The sequence below is a fragment of the Platalea leucorodia genome (assembly GCF_965183815.1).
Source record: "Platalea leucorodia genome assembly, chromosome: Z".
Taxonomy (NCBI): Eukaryota; Metazoa; Chordata; class Aves; order Pelecaniformes; family Threskiornithidae; genus Platalea; species Platalea leucorodia.
The window spans coordinates 27,964,708-27,983,391 of record NC_138858.1 but is presented as its reverse complement, the minus strand read 5'-3'; the positions used below and the strand labels follow the sequence as shown (position 1 = coordinate 27,983,391).

Genomic DNA, 18,684 nt, shown 5'->3' with positions numbered 1-18,684 from the left:
AGTTGTCTTTCACCTGCTTGTTCAGCCGCAACAAAGCTCCAGAGCAGATGGACTGACTTGTTGACCTGGCAAAAAATTGTTCTAGGGGAAGTATCTCTGTGTGTGTGTGTGTGTGTGTGTGGGTGTGTGTGTAGAGTAGTTTCCTGTAAGTTATGATCACCCTTTCTGCAGTGAGTCCATTAACTTGAAACTGCATTCAAAGGCACTCACCAGTAACTTCTACATAGTATAATCCATGCAGCAGTTGCAAAAAGCAACAACTTGACTCCAGTCCATTTGATACTGATCCTTAACCTCAGTTTGCGTTATTGTGGTAAGGACCTGGTCAACCTCAGATTTGTTTTTAAATGGTTAGTTTTTCAGCCACACTATTGCTCTGATACTCAGGTTTACCATATGAATGCACAAGTGTTATCACAGGCATAAAAGGTGAAAATAGGAGGCCCGCATATTTTAGCAACTATGAATTTCCCTTGTATTGAACTGCCCATGTACCCATAGCCTGACAGGTAACCAGTTCCTATCTTTGGAATCAAATTTGCTTTCTATTACTTGATTTCCCCCCATCCTCCCAAACAAAAACAAACTCAAAAACCTAACTTGACTACTAGAGTACCAGTAGATGAACCTATCAGTATTGTGCAATATGACCTGCATACTTTTTCCCTCGTGATAAATTCAAATTTCAGAAATTAACTGACTGCAAAACGTCAAGGCAAGTGTTGGGATTTCAGTCCAATAAGCATGTCTGTAAGTGTTAGGGTCATGCTCATAAAGCTGATAGTAAGGTCTGCAGGTGGTACAATTCCAGGCTCTGTTAATCAAAAGAAAATCCATTCCTTCTATTTGAAAAAGCAGGTTGTTTGCAGCATTAGTTAATAATTTCAAAAAAACCCTCCAAAATAACAGATCTGAGAAGGAAGCTCCATATTCACAATCACAGGTGGACCACAGCAGAAGGAAACTAATGGCATGAATGCCACACCTGAACAACTTTTTTTGAGACTAAAAGAGCAAACACATGAACTCACCTACCTAATTCTGCTCTAAACTATGATCCTCAGAGCAAGCACCTAGAGTAATTTTTTATGTTACTGGAATATGTCACTATGACTACATTGACATATTCAGGATGTCAGACTTATTTTTCTGAAGGATAAGTAAATACATTGAAACTCTTCAGTAAAAATTCTCATATCGCCCATCTTGTTTGTCAACGACATACTTTGTGAACTTTCTGTAATAAAACTAGTTGTAGAGGTAAAAAATGGTAATAGTGAACCTTAACATTTAGTATCTTAATGTCATTACAAACAAATGTTAACAACAAAAAAATCAAACCTTTGATTTAAAAGCAAGAAAAACCATTCAATTTGAAGCAAAGACCATCTCCAGCCCACACAAAACAGGTGTTATTCTACTTTTATTATAATCAGAAATGCAAAATTTTCAAATTGTAGACATTTTTATTAAAGCTACTAAATTAAATCCAACAGTTTAAGATTTGGGCCTCTGCACAAGTGATATGCATGCAAGCAGAATGTAAAAAGGCAACCATTTAGTACAGGAATAGAGAACTCCTTTGTTTGTCTCAACGTACTAGTTTAAAGCAAGCAGTGATTTATGTAACAAAAAACCCAGGTTCTAGAGAAGAGGATGAAATACAGCAAAGATATGCAACCCCCACTCTACACATTAATACAGTACCTGGGCGCTGAATCTGTGAACATCATCAGAGGCACTGACTAGATCAATGGAAGACATGGAGGAAGAGCGACTATAGGGCTACCAGAGACAGACAAAGAAAAAACCAAGTAATCAGAACAAAGGCACAACAGAGCATTCAGTACCAACTTGCAAGCACAAGATAATGAAGAAAAGGAAAACAAAAGCACCATAAGCAGCAAGCACAGCAGCGAATGCTGATTTCATGCACCTATTATGTATTATGCTCCCAGTGTAGCCCTGAGAAGAGCATAGTGTTTCCAGTAACACTAAAAAAAAAGGCCAACTGATCCTGATAGAAAAGACTGGATTTTTTTTAAAATAAAATCAATTTAAGGAACTTTGGTGAAGGTATCTTAAAAACACTGACGTTAGCAAGTTGTTTATTATTTTATTATCTGACAACCTTGATACCAGTCAAGAGTATTCTAAATAGGTACTCAAATCAGTATTTTTTGAGCCAAGACAGAAAACAATCCTTCTGCAATTTCAGCTACTTAATTTGAAAGTGAGTAAACCATTGAAAGTTACTAGAAACACCTAAAAAAAAAATCTCACCTACCCATACAAAGTATTATATAGAAATATCATAGGTCAGCCCATTATTCAGAGGATATCATGATAAATATCTTACCTTTTGGACAAATCGGTGAGTCCCCACAGCAGAATATGCATCTCCAGAAGGTAAGGATGTTGGCCAGTGTAACCTGACCTTTTCACTTTGGGACTACAACAAAATAGGTTTAGTTATTAGTAGTCAGCTGCTACTGGGTGGACTATGAAACCGAGTGAGTCATCCTCAATCTACATAGTGGCTACAACAACTAATGCTGTCCATGACAGGCATGAAGGTGTCATCCTGCTGGAATTCTCAGTAAGTGAATGGGCCTGAAGACTGAATTAGTCTATACATCAAAGTGTATTTCTGAGTTAAGGAAAACAGATCAGCAGCATTAAGGATCCACATAGTAGTACAACAGTCACTCAAAACTTTTACTTTCCACTAAGAGATCCCAACATAGGTAAACTCTGTTGGGTACTATATGCCCACTAGAAAGTCTTTTAGTTCTTAACCAAGTCATTGTATTCAGTATATTCATAAGCCTAAACATTTTTAAGACAAAGGATGCACCACTTTGTTACTCCCTCTCATTTTATATACTGCTATAGGTTCTCATATTCTATATATTTCCTCCCATGCATCTTATCCCTTTTGATCCTTGTCACTGAAGTGTATTCAAGAAATGAGTTAGAGAAGTAGCCAGAGCCTATAGAATTTTTAAATAAAAGCAAACACCAACAGAACTACATCTTTCCTATTTCACATACTGCTAGAGTCAAAAGAAACTTCAGAGCAATAATTAGGTTTTGAGAAACAGCTGCAGTGTTTGATATTCTTATTTGCACAGGGCATCAGTTACATACAAAGATGTTTTATACAGGACACTTATTTAGGAATTAGAAACCAGAGACATTCAATTAGCTTAACACTTATACTATCCTTTTCTATGTAAGCTGTGAAGTCATCTTCTCAAAATTAGTGTAAAGCAACAATATTTAACTGTAAAAATATTAAGTGAATTCCCCTGATCAGTGTCAGAATAAAATATCTAGAGCTTCAGGAGATGCACCCCAGGACTGAGTTTGAGTCACAGAAGTCTCCCATGAAGTGCCCATCATTAAGGCATTTTTCAAGTATCAGTACCTGTTCTTCCATTTTATCCTGTCTATCAAGAGCAGCTTCAACAGCATCAAAGAATTCTTCTTCATTAATCAGACTATTAGGACCCTCCTACAGCATAAGAAAAAAAAAAACTAGTTCACAATTTTGGCGACATGAGAGTTCCACTTAAGTTTAGTATTAGAAATACACATTTATATATTATGCATATAACTGATGGAATGAAATTTCTTCTATAGACCTAAAATATTTTCACCGATATTCTTGGATTACAATTCCTCTGAAAACCCTACTTGTTAAAAGTAAGCTACTCCCTCTAACTACAATTTAGGGATAGCTGTATAAAGAAGGAAAAAAAACAGGAAACTGAGTAACAATGTCAATATGCTTTGACATCAGATTTAGGTTTTAATTAACATATATCTTCTCTTTAAAATGCTTAGAGTGTGTCAGTAAAGTACACATATTAGCATAATTGTGTAGTTAGACTACTTCCAAGTATTACAGTGCCTTAGGGCAGATTGCAGATATGTGCATAACAAGACAAGACAAAATTCTGGAGATCTCTACTGAAAATTCTTGGAAAGAACAGTTTAGCACTAAACAGAAGCTAGACTGAGTCAACTATTAAAAACTTGAGCCTACTAAGTAATGGTAATTTCAGAAAATTAAGTTTACTGCTTTTACTGTATTGTAAAACAAGCTGGTCCAGCAAATTTCAAAAAACTACTTTACAACAGGGATATCTGGGAGAAGGAGCTGCCTTTATCACCCAGTAGACAAAGATCAACTTCCTATCCATCTTTTTCTTTTACAGTGTATGCCTCAGTCACAACAGAGAACGTAAGCTTAAATATCTTTTAAATATCTCAACTTATTATTAGTACTATTTCTCAGGCTATGATTTGTAAGTAGAAATGTGTTTGATTAATGTACATTAAAAGGTCAAGTTCTTAAAAATTATGCAAACTGCATTATAGGTGCATTAGCTTACATTATTTTTCAGAAGGTGGTTTAAGCATCCTGGAATCTGACTAAATATCTCACTGAGGAGAAAGCTGCTGAAATATGCAATTTAACAGATGAAAGGAACCTAAAATCACTGAATTTGTCAACACAAAATTTCAAGTGGCAGTGAAAAGTTAAAAATCAATTAAAGTTAAACTTCAGATTCTAGGACTGCCTCTGGAGTCAGGGTTTTCATATTTGCTTTACATAACTATAGAGCTGAACCATCAAAAAGAGAAAGTACAAAACTATTGCATATAAGCAGTATCAAATGAACAAGAAAAATAATCAAAAATCAGCAGAACTATCTGCAAGCAAAATGCTTTAGACAAAAGCAGAACATGGAAGGCTGAGGTAAAGATAGATTTCCATTCCTAAAAAATTAAGGACTGAGATTCTTCATCCAGTTTCAGTGGTGGAAAAATGAAAGTAGCATGAACACACTTTCACAAGCCAAACACCTTGATTTACACACCCCTTTCTCCTTTTTAGAAACAAACCAACCTTTAACAGTCATAGCGTTTTCAAAATTTTCAAAAGCTGAATTTGTACCTCGTAGTCTGGCCCTCCAAAGTGGGACTTTTTCTTCAGTTCTGTCACAGCATTTTTGTAGGCTTCTTCAATTCTTCTCCTTTTCTCCATCTCCTGTTAAATTACACGATCATTTGATGCAGTGAGAATGAATTGACTTGTAACAGTCAACATGCCAATAAATGGAATGACCAGTATAGTTTTTTTTCCAAGTAACAATTGCAAAGCTGCCGATTTTCTGAATTTATTTGCATGCATGCATTATATGTGCCTATATACATGCATACACAATACAAAGCTTGGGGAGCTAGCTAACTTGAGGATACCTTCTTTAAGCCATGTGGAAGAAACTTGATCAGAAAGCAAAAACTGCTAGTTTTAAGCATAGCTATTCATGGTTCATTGAGGCTCAAACTTTGTATCTGACTGACAGTTTATATAAACCTCCTTGACACAGATGCTTGGGCAGCGATAACAAAGTGAGAAAAGTAAGACTGGTAAAAAGATAACTTGTTGAATGTGGTGAGATACTAATGAGTCACAGCATGTAAGTCTGTATCTGTAATTAGCTGGTATAGGATCAATGTGAATCATTTTGTGAACTCCATGTAGAGACTAACAACTCAACATCATTCTCTCATAATAGGTGTGTGACTGTACTAGAGCCACTGATGGTGTCTATATCATCGTACATTTTGAATAAAAAAGTAATAAAGCCAGAATTAGATTAAGTCTAATATTTCCTCTGCAAATTCTACATACTGCCAGATATTCTTAGTGAAAAAGCTATGAACACTTCTGAAATTCTTGCAGAATTCAGCTTTAATACATGAGATGTTTGCTTCAGAATCACTTCAGGTGGAAGAAAGTTAAGTCTTAGAGGTGACAACTGGACACCACACACTACTTGCAGGTATGAGTACAATTATTCAGCAACCCAGTTTGAACCTTAAAGATTCAATGGAAAATCCTTAAACACTGAAAGGCTGAATTTACCAACTGGTAACATTCTGGAACACATTTTCCGGTTGCTAAAGAAAAGTTTGAAAAGTAAAGCAACAGTTTTGATGTAAAACAAAATAGTATTGCTTTCCACAGAAAAATTCTTAGGAAAAAAAGCAGCACTTAGATTAAGACAGTACTGTCTTCATGTGTGAATGTAGGCTTTTCCCTTCTGAAAGTATTAGAAAGAGGCAATAACTGCTAACACCTATGTTTCACAAAATTTTGCACATTTATCTTTTTTTGAAAGTAACTGGAAAGTCCTGAAGATCCATAAAGCATGACTTGAATGTAAGTCATTTAAAGAAAGCATAAAAGTTTTACCAGAACACTTGGAATGAAAAACAAACAAAAAACCCAACAAACCACAATTCCTCTTCCCGCTCACCCCAAATCCCCACACTTTCTGTACTTCCATCTGCAAATTAGTGATAAGTCACATGCGTCAAAAGACAACTCTCCAAATCTGCCAGCTTCTCTTGGTAACAACATTAAATAAGGCAGAAATGGGAAACTGACTGCACAGCAGAAAAGCTACTTGTGTATTAAAACTCTGTAAAATTTAATGAGACATTTAATTTACAATTGTCAAAGGTGAACAAAATAAGCTACCTAAACATGTCAATCTTAAGGTAAAATTTAATGTTCAGAAGATAAGTTTGCTCATTAGTAACAACTAGTAAGACCAAAGGAAAAAAGAACAGAAAAATATTGCTGTAGTCAAGACAACAAGAAAAGCATCATCACAAGGATTTTGTTGCAAATAAAACAATGAACCAAATACTAGAGATAAAATCCTTTCCATGTTTATCCATTTTAAGAAAAGTCTATTTTAAAACATATTCAAGAGGCTCATACTGAAAAACATACTGTACTGGAAAAATAAAAAGTCAAGCTCAAGATCCTAACAGCTAAGAGTAAAAGGCTGAAAGCAAAGCTGTAACTACAATTACATTTAGATAACATTACATGGCTTTGTACTAATTTTATTCTGTCCATCTGACTGTTTTGGTAACAGAAAGAAAACCATAGAATTCTAAAATTACAATCATTAAGTGCATTATTTTAGCAGTCTCTTCAAAAATTGAAAGATGTTTTCATAATAATTTCTTGTTTTCAAAGGTTTAGAAATAGTTTCCAACCTTCAAAATGTAACTTAAACCCCTTTTATTAAAAAAAAACCGGTGTTACAGAGAAAGATACTTCTAACACTGTACTCATCTCTAGTCAAACTATAGTCACCTTCAGATTCAATTCTACTGAACTTGAACTTTTTGTAATATGAGAAATTTTTTAGGACTGCTGTAATTTTGAAACATGTTTGCTTCAAGTCCAGCAGATACAAATCTATCTTGCATCTTTATGCTAAGCTAGCCCTCTACAAGATGGAGGCTGCGTAATTTTGTGAGGTAGCAGGACTCTTGCTAATCACCTTTGTGTGTTGCTGTTAAGTAAAAGGCAGTTCTGAAGCTAGTGGAGTGAGGAGGCTGGAGAGGAAAGGAGAGTGAGCTGGATTACAGTGGCACTTACAGTACTTGTAAAACACTCATTGATTTTAGCCACTGACAGGGGTCTTATTCTTCCTGTGACAAACCTGTGCAGCGCAGAGCCAGTGGCATGAATCTGCTGACATGCAAAGGACAAACTTGATGCTGCCCCTTTCAACTCAGCTAGATGGTCTTTTACAGGCACTGGACAGACTTAAGAGCGCTCTAAACCCCTTCCAGCTAGAACATAAACACAAACAGCTGCCTAATTTAATGTAATTTTTCCCCTCTAATCTCTCTCAGAGAAAGTATTCTGAACTTTTATCATCTCACAGTATTTACTTCCTTTTCAGAGCAGTTCACACATCCATCCAAGAAAACCAAAAGTACAAAGATCAACACCATTCTCCTCCCACATCTATTTATTAGATGACAGAGCAATGTTTTTTGCTCAGGCCCATAGTTATAGACGATACTCTTATAAAACCATGTTTAACCACTAAAACAACAAGATAAAAGAAAAAACAAAAGCAGCTCTACACCTGAGGTGGAATAGTGTTAGCAGAGGTCTGAATACAGTCACCTGCTGTCTTTAAGGGTGTAGGTGTCAAGGCGTTGGTCATGGGGGACTGCAGGGGTGGCCTCTGTGGGAAGAGGCCAGGGGCTGCCCCGTATCAGACAGAGGTGGTTCTAGCCAGCTCTGAAACAGACCCACTACAGGACACAGCTGAGCCCGTCCACCATGTGTGCAGTACCTCTCTGAAAACGTATTTTAAGAGCAAAACACACCCCAGGGAGGGAGGAAGGGGGGACAAAGTGCAGAACAACAGAGGAGATGCCAGGGACAGAAAAGGAGGAGGAGCAGCTCCAGGGCAGAGAACCTATCCACACTGCAGCTCATGGAGGACCCCATGCCAGAGCAGAGGGACATTTCCTGAAGGAACCAGGTCCCGTGGAGGACCCACACCGTGGCAGATTTTTCCCAGAGGACTGCCACCCGTGGAGAGGACCTGCACTGGAGCAGGGAAAAAGTGTGAGGAGGAAGGAGTGGCAGAGATGAAGTGTTTTAGACTGACTGCAACCCCCGATTCCTCACCCCGCACTGCCTGAGGCTATCAAGCAGTTGGTAGAAGGGCCTGCAGTGAAGGAGCGAAGTTGAGCTCGGGAAATGGGGGAAGAAAGCTAGTTTAGTGTTTGTCTTTTTGTTTCCCATTAACTGGATCTATTTTAAATCAGCAACAAATTGATTTTCCCCAAGTCAAGAAGGTTCTGCCATGACACGAACCAGTAAGCAATCTCCCTGTCTTTCTCTTGACCCGTCAGCTTTCTCATCCTATTTTTTCCCCCTAGTCCTGCTGGATAGATAGTGAGAAGCTGAGTGGGCATCTGGCTGTTAGCCAAGGCTAGCCCACCACAATTCTATATTATTTAACTCAATAAAAATATCTTCTTCCAAAAGGCTATCAATTAGAGGAATACAAATAAAAAGTAATTATATTAGAATTAAAGTACTTTACTATGAGTGTGCTGTAAACTGCAGAAAATTTAATTGACAAATGTGACTTTAAAAAAGTTTCAAGTCTACCAAAGCAGAGCAACTTAAAACCTCCAAGTTTTTAGAAGCTTTTACTATTTTAATTTCTGGGAAAACAAGTCCAAATAAGCTTGTGACTCCCTTGAAAATGTATTTACTCATGCTGTACAAGGTATCAGTCATGTGACACCCAAAGTGAAACTTAGGTTTGAATTTGTTAACCACTTGCAGCTAAAAACAAGTGCTTTAAAGTTAGTCCAGAGAAGACAAAAAAAAGTGACAGCTAACTAAACAAATTCAAATTTTATATTAACATTTTATTTTGTATTAACATATACTAACCTAGGGACAAGAAAAAATTCACTTCATCCATGCTCTAAGCAAAATCTGATCAACAAGAGTGAACTGTTTGCTCAGTCCAGGGAAGAGAAGGTTTTTGTCAGGGGACCTAACAGTAGCCTTCCAATACCTCCAAGAAAGTCATAAAGAAACTGAGCTAGACTCTTCACACCAGTCTATAGTAGAAGGATAAAAAACAATAGGCAGATACCAGAATAAGAGTTACTGCAGCTGGATAGAAGGAAAAACTTTTTCACTATAATAACACTGGAGCAGCAGAACAGGCTGGCCAGAAAAGTCTCCAGTCTTGGAGACTTGAAACCAGACTTGGTAAAGCCCTGAGCAACACAGTCTGATCTCAAACTGTCCTCCCTGTAAGCAGGAGGTTGGAGAGAGACAGATCTCTTGAGGTCTCTAGTCCAACCTGAATGACCCTATAATTCTGTGAACAAGCTTCAAGTCTTGGATCTACTGTAATTCCTCCAACTACTTAGATGAAGCAGTAAAAAAATTAAGTGTTGACAGGAGTCACAATACACTTAGACAGGGTCAGGCCCTTGACATGTGGCCAAAGAAACCCAGGAGACAGGGGCAGGGATTCAAACATCGATGTATTTTGTCTGAATGTGCTCATTCTTTGAATCGTGTACTGCTAAAACATATAGAGTAAGATTTGAAGTGTGGTATACACCACACGGAAACATGTTAAATGAAAAACAAGCCAACAACAGCTAGAGGACTGCACAGGACACCAGCCAGTGATGGAAGGATTCTAGAAATCAAAGCCTGAAGTACAACCTAGCCATGCCTCCAGCACATCTCATGAGAGAAGACACTGCTCGAGTTGCTATAGTGGTTGAATAGGCTAGTCATGAACTACCACTGCCATTAGAATAACAGGTATTCTAATACCACACACCTAAGAAATTTAACCAATTAGTATAAAACGTGACTTAATCTCATCAATTTCCTAAAGGAAAGTGAAATAATTGTATCTTAAAGACATTTAAAGTTAGAACTGCTTGTTCTCCTCAGTATTGTCACCATCTCTTATCACAGTTAAAACGTTTGCACATAATTTTGCAAGCATGGATAATTAGGTCTCTTTTAGAAGGCTGCAAGCAATATACTTGTTACTATGGAATACCATCAGGTTCTCTAGAGATATAAATAATATAGGAATACTATCTGAGCAAGGGCTAGGAAAGACTATGATGAATAATGTTACTATCTCACTAGTCAGGATGAGCCTCTAAGATTTTATAGGAGTAATAATGAAAGCACCTAAAAATAATAAATGCTGTACATAAAAATAAAAGCAATACCTGGAATAAAAAAGTTAACAGCAGCTCATTTGAAATTTCAACTTCAGGCTAAAGAAACTTTTTTTTCAACAGAAGTAAAAGGAAAATGATCTTACCTTATCTAGCCTTTTTTGCCAGCTTTCTTCACGTTTTACCATGAGTTCAATACAATGAGAGAGTGTAGCAAGGATTCCAGCAGTAGTTGCCTTGAAAGTTATAGCTTCTCCTTTGAAGTCTATGCCATTAATTCCTTTGGGTGTCACATGTGGAAACACTAAAACCAAACACGAATCATTCACTGATAGCTGCCTTTAACTCAAACAAGCATCTTACATGTATGCTTATATTACAACTGTTTGAAAAAAAAACAAAACAAAAAAAAAAACAACAGACTGGCTAGAAATTTAACTTAAAAATAAAAATCAAGAGTGCTAATAATGTTTAGCTATCCACAGGATAAGGAAAGATATTCAAAAGGAGGAACACATCCCTTCAGCTTCATCTTGCTATACTGTATTTCAAGTCTGCTTGTAATGCTGTATTACTCTGCACTCCGCAAATCATGTGGGTGGAGGGAGTGGTAATACTTTGTAACAATAGCAGTTTGACAGCTTGAAGTGGGGCCTAATTAACACAGAGCAACCTTAAAACATATCTGATACAGCACTAAGAAAGGAACAATTTCAAAATGCAATCAAACCCAAAATGTAACATTGAAGGTTGCTTTAAGCAGGTAATTATAGATTTAAAAACCTCAAAGGAAAAAGGTATGATATAAGATAAAAGTATCAAATGTGTTGAATTATCCAAGTACTGTGGGTTTTGCAGTTCCAACAACTACTTCATGCTGTCAACCAAGCCATCTGTTGCTAAGGCTATTTAAACAAGTCACTTAAAATGTGCGACAAAAAAAGTACCTATTATATGTCAAACTCGTATGTAGGTTGACATAATAACAAATCAAACACTACACATTAATGTCAGAAAATATTAGAAAGCAGAAGTAACACCCATGTTGGAGCCGACCGAGCCCAGCAAGTTAAAGTAACTCCTACTATGCCATGGGGCAAGCTAATGACTTATCACCTAGCTGGATATCGCTTTTTTCCCCAGTCTGTCACTTTGTCAACATGCCACTGTTATGGTTTAAAACATACAAATAAATATTTGTGTAAGTTTATTCAATATCTGTCTGCAAGGGCAAAGCAGAGCTTTCAAGCAGTTCAGTTCTTGTAGGGAAGAGAAATGCAATTGCTGTTCTCTAATGGTAGAGCACAGTATCTACACTCCAGGAACAGAAAGCAATCGTCACATGGTCTTAAGCAATGGTTGAAGTCTCTAGAGGTTTTATACACCCTCCTTTCAGAAGGAATCAAACTATTTTTCAAACAGATGATTACAGACTACACACTACTTCAAATACCTCAAATAAGCATCCATACTACAGTAGAATACAGCTTATTTTTTGTTTCATGTTAATCAATACTACTCCCTAAAAGGTAAAGACTATGGGGGCTGGAGAAAAAAAGGGAAGTAAGAGAAAGAAAAATCTGTTTCAGAAACAATAATGAGCAGAGCAGCTCTCCCTCCCCCTAACAGCTGCAGAGGGAACACGGAGGAGGCTGAGACTGAAAATGGTGTAAGCTGGCAAGGAGGCGACGCAGTGGATTCACTGAGAATAACGAAAACTACACAAGAGCTTCACCCATAACATTTCACAACTGAAAAATACAGTTTATACTAATCATTTGTCCTGCTGGTGTAGACTGTGTTCACATGCAGGCTTACCAGCACAGCTATAATGCTTATAGATGTGATTTTTCTCTCTTAATTATGCAACACACTAGACATGCTGAAGAATCTACCACTGGCTGAAACCCTATAAAATATTTCAGAAATCTCTACGGTAGATTGTAAGAGGGATGCGGCAATGCAGCCTCATTTCCTGGAAAAAAGCCAGCTTTTGTTCCTGGATATCTTCAGGTCTCAGCTACAGCTCATTAATAACTTCCATACAGTTTCTGTCATCATATATTCTAAGTCATTCTTTAATGACTAGTGTCAAAGCAGCAGTGATACATGCAGAGCTTGCAGTTTTAAAGTCAGTGTCCATAGTTCCTTTCAGCCATTATAATTCTGGGCAAAAACGAATGCGTTGCAGAAAGACGCAAAACCTGTTTCTTTGAAGAGATGGTGACTCAAGAGATTCCCTACAATGGATGGGAGTATTTTGATTCATTCCTAATCACACGAGACATTTGACTTCCCAGAACATGTCAGAAGATGACCTCAGGCCCCATCTCAGTAACAGCTGAGCTTCAGCACGTTACAAGTATTTGACAGGAGATTTTCTGTTTGGAGAGCCTGAACATCTTTCCTATTCCTTTTTTACGCTTTTTTCATGTCAGCTACAATACCAAGTGTTTCAAAATGAAATCTGGTATCAGGAGATCTATATGGTTCAAGGTAAAGGCTAATAGGAAAGTGTTCTTACCATTGCAACTGGTCTTCTAGCTTGGTGATCAAACTGCATGCAGCCAACTGAAAAAAGCATTAGGATGATTTTTCTCCTACTTTAACTTCAATTTCAACACCTTCCAAGTGGTTCCTTTTTAATTATCCTGTCTTTTAAGCATTTTGCTTTATATTCTGATTTGTTTTCTCTTGCCTTTCATATAAAGGATTCTTCATACCATGCTTTAGTCTTCAATAGCTCTTTAGCCCTTCTCTCCTGCACCTCTATTTTGAAAGGTCTGTTTTCCCTTCTTGTTTCTACAATTCTGTTTGTAACAGTTTCCCAGATGTTCCAAACATCACCTGTTTGATCAAATCTGTTTTCCAGTGAAACAGAATTATTTTAAAGACAGTAAGTATAAAGAAGGTCCTTTATCTTTTCTACTTTATGCCACCTTAACATCTTATGTCACTAAACTAATTCTAAGTGAAAAAGAAACGGTCAAGTGCATGACTCATTTATTGATACCTACTGTTGTTTATTTTCTGTGGATAGCAGTAGGATCAAAACGATTCATTTTCCTCTGAGAACAACCCCATTATTTCAGCAATACATTGCTCAATACTCTTCCTCCATTCAAAACACAAAACCCAGCATAAATCCCACTGTGTTTTACATCAAATTTCTCTCCTTCAGCCTCGGTACCATTCCCATCTTTATAGTTCCAGTGCAAAAACACCTTCTGTCTTCAAAGAGGTTCCTTAAGTAGGTTTCACCTGCTCTTCCTATTCTTACATAACCTAAATCCAAACATGCTCGTTTTCCTGAGTGGATGGACAGGAACACTTGCTGATCAAGATTCTATATTCTTAGAATGTAAGATCCCAATGGGTAAATATGCATCAGTCAGACTCTCTCTTGGTGTTTTATACAAGTGATCACTGTTTCAGCTACCAGATTTTTTTTAATTGGAAAGTGATCAATAGATTTAAATACCTTCCTAGTGCTCTTCCCAGCTCTTCAAAGATCCTAGAGAACACAGAAAAGAAAAAGCCTCCCTATCTAAAACATCTTCTTCAGAGTAGTACACAAATCTCTTTAGTCATATTAACTTTCTCCTCCCACCCAGGAAAGGTGCAGAAGGAAACAAATTTCAAAAGACAATGTGAATTCAATGTGAATATGGTCCCTTAAGTCAGTCTTAAACCTAATGATTTGAGCATTAGATTGGTGCACTAGTGGTTTTAACAGTAGGCTCAAACTCTCCTTCTTATCATAGCAGGCTAAATAAGATGTTGAACCCATGCTTCTCGCTTCGTGGAGCACTGACTGCAGAACAGCCCCAGAATAAACAGGCAACCACTTCTCAGCTACAGTTAAAAAGATTTTTCCAGTCCTTCCAGGACTGGATAGAGACTTCAAGAAGGGAACCTGAAATTTGAGAAGCCAAAGAATCTTAACAGCTGCTCTGAGCCTAAGCTTTAGAAAATGGTGAAGCTGAAGATAAATGTTTCCTTATCAGTTAGCCTGAGTAGTTTTCTGCCCAATACATGGGCAGGGCTGTCTCAGCCTGAGACATCTACTTCCCCCACTGCATCACTTATGACTTATGATTCCACTTTAGGGCTGAGACTAATTTTTCATTTCTAATCAAGCTTTGCAGCACTCAGCTACTAAATATTTAATGGATTTAGCCGTTAGAAATCAAACTGAGGCACAGAAAAACTAAAATGGAGATAAAGCTTTTCATAGAAATAATTGACACAAAGTAGATTTAATGGAATCAGGAATCATAACTGGAATTAGAAGTTCTGCAAAAAGGAAGGGGTTGCAGAAATTATTTTCTGTAGTGAGCTACAGTAAGTGAGTTTATATACAGGTACCCATAACACATAACAATTTCTTAGCATGCAAGTTCCCAAAGACTTGATACAGAACTTTTTACAAGAAGAATATTGATATCACTTCACATTCCTGTTAAACAGGTGATGAAAAAAAATTGAAGTCACTTACTTTGCATTTAAATGTTCTAAGATGACCAGATGTACTAAAAATATAGACTTTCCTAATGACATTCCCCCTATCGTATGTGTATATATAGCAGATACACCAGAAGAATGTAGATATGAAGAAATGTTCTAAAGGTAAATTAAGCTGAAACTCCTACATGATCCTACAAAAATTAAGTTTGACAAAGACATTTCTTTCAAAATGAATCATGCAGTAAAATTAAATTCTCACTTAACATTTTTTTAAAGAAGGCTTTCTCAGTTTTCTGAAATTTGTTCTGACTTAAAAGTCCTCAAAAAATGTACACTTTTCTATACACAATAGGGTTAGTGGAACTGTGCACTTGCTTACAGGTGAGCATTGCAAGCTTGCTTATCTTTGGTGATACGAGGCAAGAAAGATTTATTCAAAACTTCAGTTATATGCTACTTAACCTCTGAAAGCATTACAATTAATCCTCAGCAGAGCAAGGACTTTATGTAATCGAAAAACATCTACTCATATGATGAATTCTGGAAGTATACTGAAAGCTCCTTCCATTTCCTTTCCTCATTCCTCATAACAGTTTTGGCCATAGTCTAGAAAGAGCACTTCAATACAGCAAAGAAAGATGTAACACATGGGGACAACAGTCAATTAAAAAGAAAAGAGAAGACTGAAAAGGCTTATTTTGCCCATATATTTTCCCAGTTGTTGAGGAAAGTGTTTACATTTTTAAAAACACTTTTGGTGATTATTTCCCTCAGAGATTCTAGCAGATTTGAAACTGGAGGTAGTGCATCTTCAAAGTTTTGAGAATCAAAGTCTAATAAATACCTTAGGACTAACTGAATTGTCAACATCTGGAGAATGTAAACACTAAAATATTTCAGTCAGGAAACAAGAAAAAGTCTAAGAAGAATGCAAGTAGGTTTTAAATGCCTGCACAAAACTTCTGCCAGGCTAGAACTATCAGATTTCTAGAACTGCACGTGAGTTCTTCATCTTTACTGCACGGCTGCAGTGAGTACAATAAGTAGATCATTTAAGATAAGAATTGAAATCAGAATTCTGTTCATCATAACAATGAAAAATACAGTACAAAAGTGCTAAAATTATGATGAGTGAGATTCAGTAACAGTGTTGACTTAATCATTACGTAGCCATAGAACTTGGAAAAACCGTACTGGGACATACCTAACTGGAAAAGCATTGTGCTCCACCACACTCCTAAAGCAGGTAACACTTGCAAGAAAAACTGCAGCTACCTGTTACAAATCTCAGTTCCCAATATCTGAATGACGCAGCTGTTTCAACAGAATTTTGTAGTGAAAATGGCTTTGGACACAGAATAGAAAATTCCAGCTTGACAAGCTTGGATTAGTATTTGTGTGAATTAAGAATAACTCAGAGAATCATGAAAAGCAGCTAATGCATGATAACATGAATAAGAACGTCCTGTCACATACATTTAAGTAACTATTCTTGCCATTTTCAGCTTAGAAAAGAGCATAAATACCCATGTTGTTATCAGGCTTATAATCATACCATTCATATGAATTTTCAGTGAAAAAGTTGGGCCACACTTACATTTTTCCTTACTGCTGTTACTGTTATGTAAAAAATCCCCATCCGAACGCATCGTAGGGAAATCATCTTCATCATCTTCTACCACTAAATTTGAAAGAGAGTGTGTTATGGGAGTGAGAAACATTTCCAATTCTCTAGTGTGCAAGAAAGAATTAAGAGTATCTTCATGCCTAAACAGCATTTAAGATTTTTTTCTTATAACAACAGTCATGAGCCCTGCCCCTCCCCCCTCCCCCCTTTTTTTTTTGACCCGAGACCACTATCAACATTACTGTCAGAAACCACCAGGAAACTAACATTTGCGCAGTGTTGAACTTTAGCACTCAATTCTATGGTAAGAACAACACAACAACTGGATAAGCAGGGAGCCACGATTCAGCAACTATCTACTCTTCTACACTAGAAAGTTCACAAAGAAGTGGAATTGTACTATCTACTGTCTTCTTACTACCAAAAGTTTCAGGCTGCCAGAAAATACCCAGGGATGAATATAAATGCCTCAGGAGAGTGCATGGATATGACAACAAGCTGTGATCTGAGAAGAGTATTTCAGAGATATATAGACATCCACAGCCGAATCTACTAGGGCCTCAAGTGTGCACTTGGTGCTGCAGTTCCAGCCAATACATCTCAGGAGCATTCATTACGGCAGCACCTTCACTTTTTTTAAAGAATGTATTGTTTCTATCCAAACTAATACCCTATTAGTTTTTCAAAATAATAGGTAAGAGACATCGCAATAAACTAACTTGAATTCATCTTATGAGGGTAAACAGTTTTTTTTCTGTAACATCAAATGCTTAAAAGAGCATGTCTTTTGTAAAGTTGACAACTGCAGCTTAACACTAAGTAAAGCAGATTTTTATGGGAATCCAACATCTGATGTGAAAATAGTTAACACTGTTTATGCAGAAATATCTATGACTGATCCCTATACTAAAGAGTAAATTTAAGATACCTATTTTATTTATATGGCATCAAATGCTACAGTAACTATTTCAAGGGCTATTACTGTGTAAAAAGCCAAATTCTATGGAGATACGAGTTTTCAGTTAGTTTTACCTTTATCCCTCTGGAGTTCATCTTTGGAAACTGCATCTGCACAGGCATCAAAGTATTTCTGTAAAGTATCAACTTGTCTACACAAGATGTCTCTAAAGGTTTCCATTTCTGCAAGTTTCTCGCGTAAGCTATGGCCCTTCTGAAAATATAAGAGAAAAAAGGCCTTAAATGCTTCTACATACACAGCAATAGTTAAATGAATAAGTAAAACATTGGATTTATGCAGCTATGAAGAACAAATTCAAGTACACTAAGGACATTTTAGGTATCAGCTGAAATACTGTTAATGTTAGAAGAGCGAGCCCAGAGGAGGGCCACAAAGATGATCAGAGGGCTGGAGCACCTCTCCTATGAGGACAGGCTGAGGGAGCTGGGGTTGTTCAGCCTGGAGAAGAGAAGGCTCCAGGGAGACCTTATTGCAGCCTTCCAGTACCTGAAGCGGGGGGCGGCTACAAGAAAGCTGGAGAGGGACTTTTTACAAGGGAGCATAGTGATAGGACAAGGGGTAATGGCTGTAAACTGAAAGAGGGTAGATTTAGATGAGATACAAGGAAGAAATTCTTCACTATGAGGGTGGTGAGACAGTGGAACAGGTTGCCCAGAGAAGCTGTGGATGTCCCATCCCTGGAATTGTTCAAGGCCAGGCTGAATGAGGCTTTGAGCAACCTGGTCTAATGGAAGGTCTCCTTTACCATTGCAGGGGGGTTGGAACCAGATGATCTTTAAGGTCCCTTCCAACCTAAACCATCCTATGATTCTATGAATGTAAGAAACTAACAAGTGTTCCTTACTCATTTTGTCCACTGGTCTCAATTTTTCCTCTTGACTGCATCTGCTACTTTAGAGCATTCGACAAAAGCTTATTAAAAATGCGATACTGCATGCTACCAACTTTATGCCTATTTGTCTGAAAACAGTCAGCTCTAGTTTATCTTTGTTCCAATCTTTACTCCCCTTTCTTGTGTTGCTCCTCCTCT

The 18,684-nt window shown here is 37.2% G+C and overlaps 1 protein-coding gene across 4 annotated transcripts in view; it reads right to left on the bottom strand.

Moving 5' to 3' along the window:
* Window positions 1-18,684, bottom strand: part of CERT1 (ceramide transporter 1) — an 80,907-nt gene that overhangs the window by 11,552 nt on the left and 50,671 nt on the right. For 3 of the 4 annotated variants that reach the window (XM_082336127.1, XM_082336125.1, XM_082336128.1), the window contains 7 exons: window positions 17,708-17,846; window positions 16,646-16,729; window positions 10,728-10,885; window positions 4,967-5,059; window positions 3,431-3,517; window positions 2,360-2,452; window positions 1,708-1,785 (listed from right to left, as the gene is read on the bottom strand). In XM_082336127.1, coding sequence (XP_082192253.1) covers window positions 1,708-1,785; window positions 2,360-2,452; window positions 3,431-3,517; window positions 4,967-5,059; window positions 10,728-10,885; window positions 16,646-16,729; window positions 17,708-17,846 — 732 coding nt within the window. The remainder of the gene's footprint in view (window positions 1-1,707; window positions 1,786-2,359; window positions 2,453-3,430; window positions 3,518-4,966; window positions 5,060-10,727; window positions 10,886-16,645; window positions 16,730-17,707; window positions 17,847-18,684) is intronic. The other variant, XM_082336126.1, reaches the window with a different exon arrangement.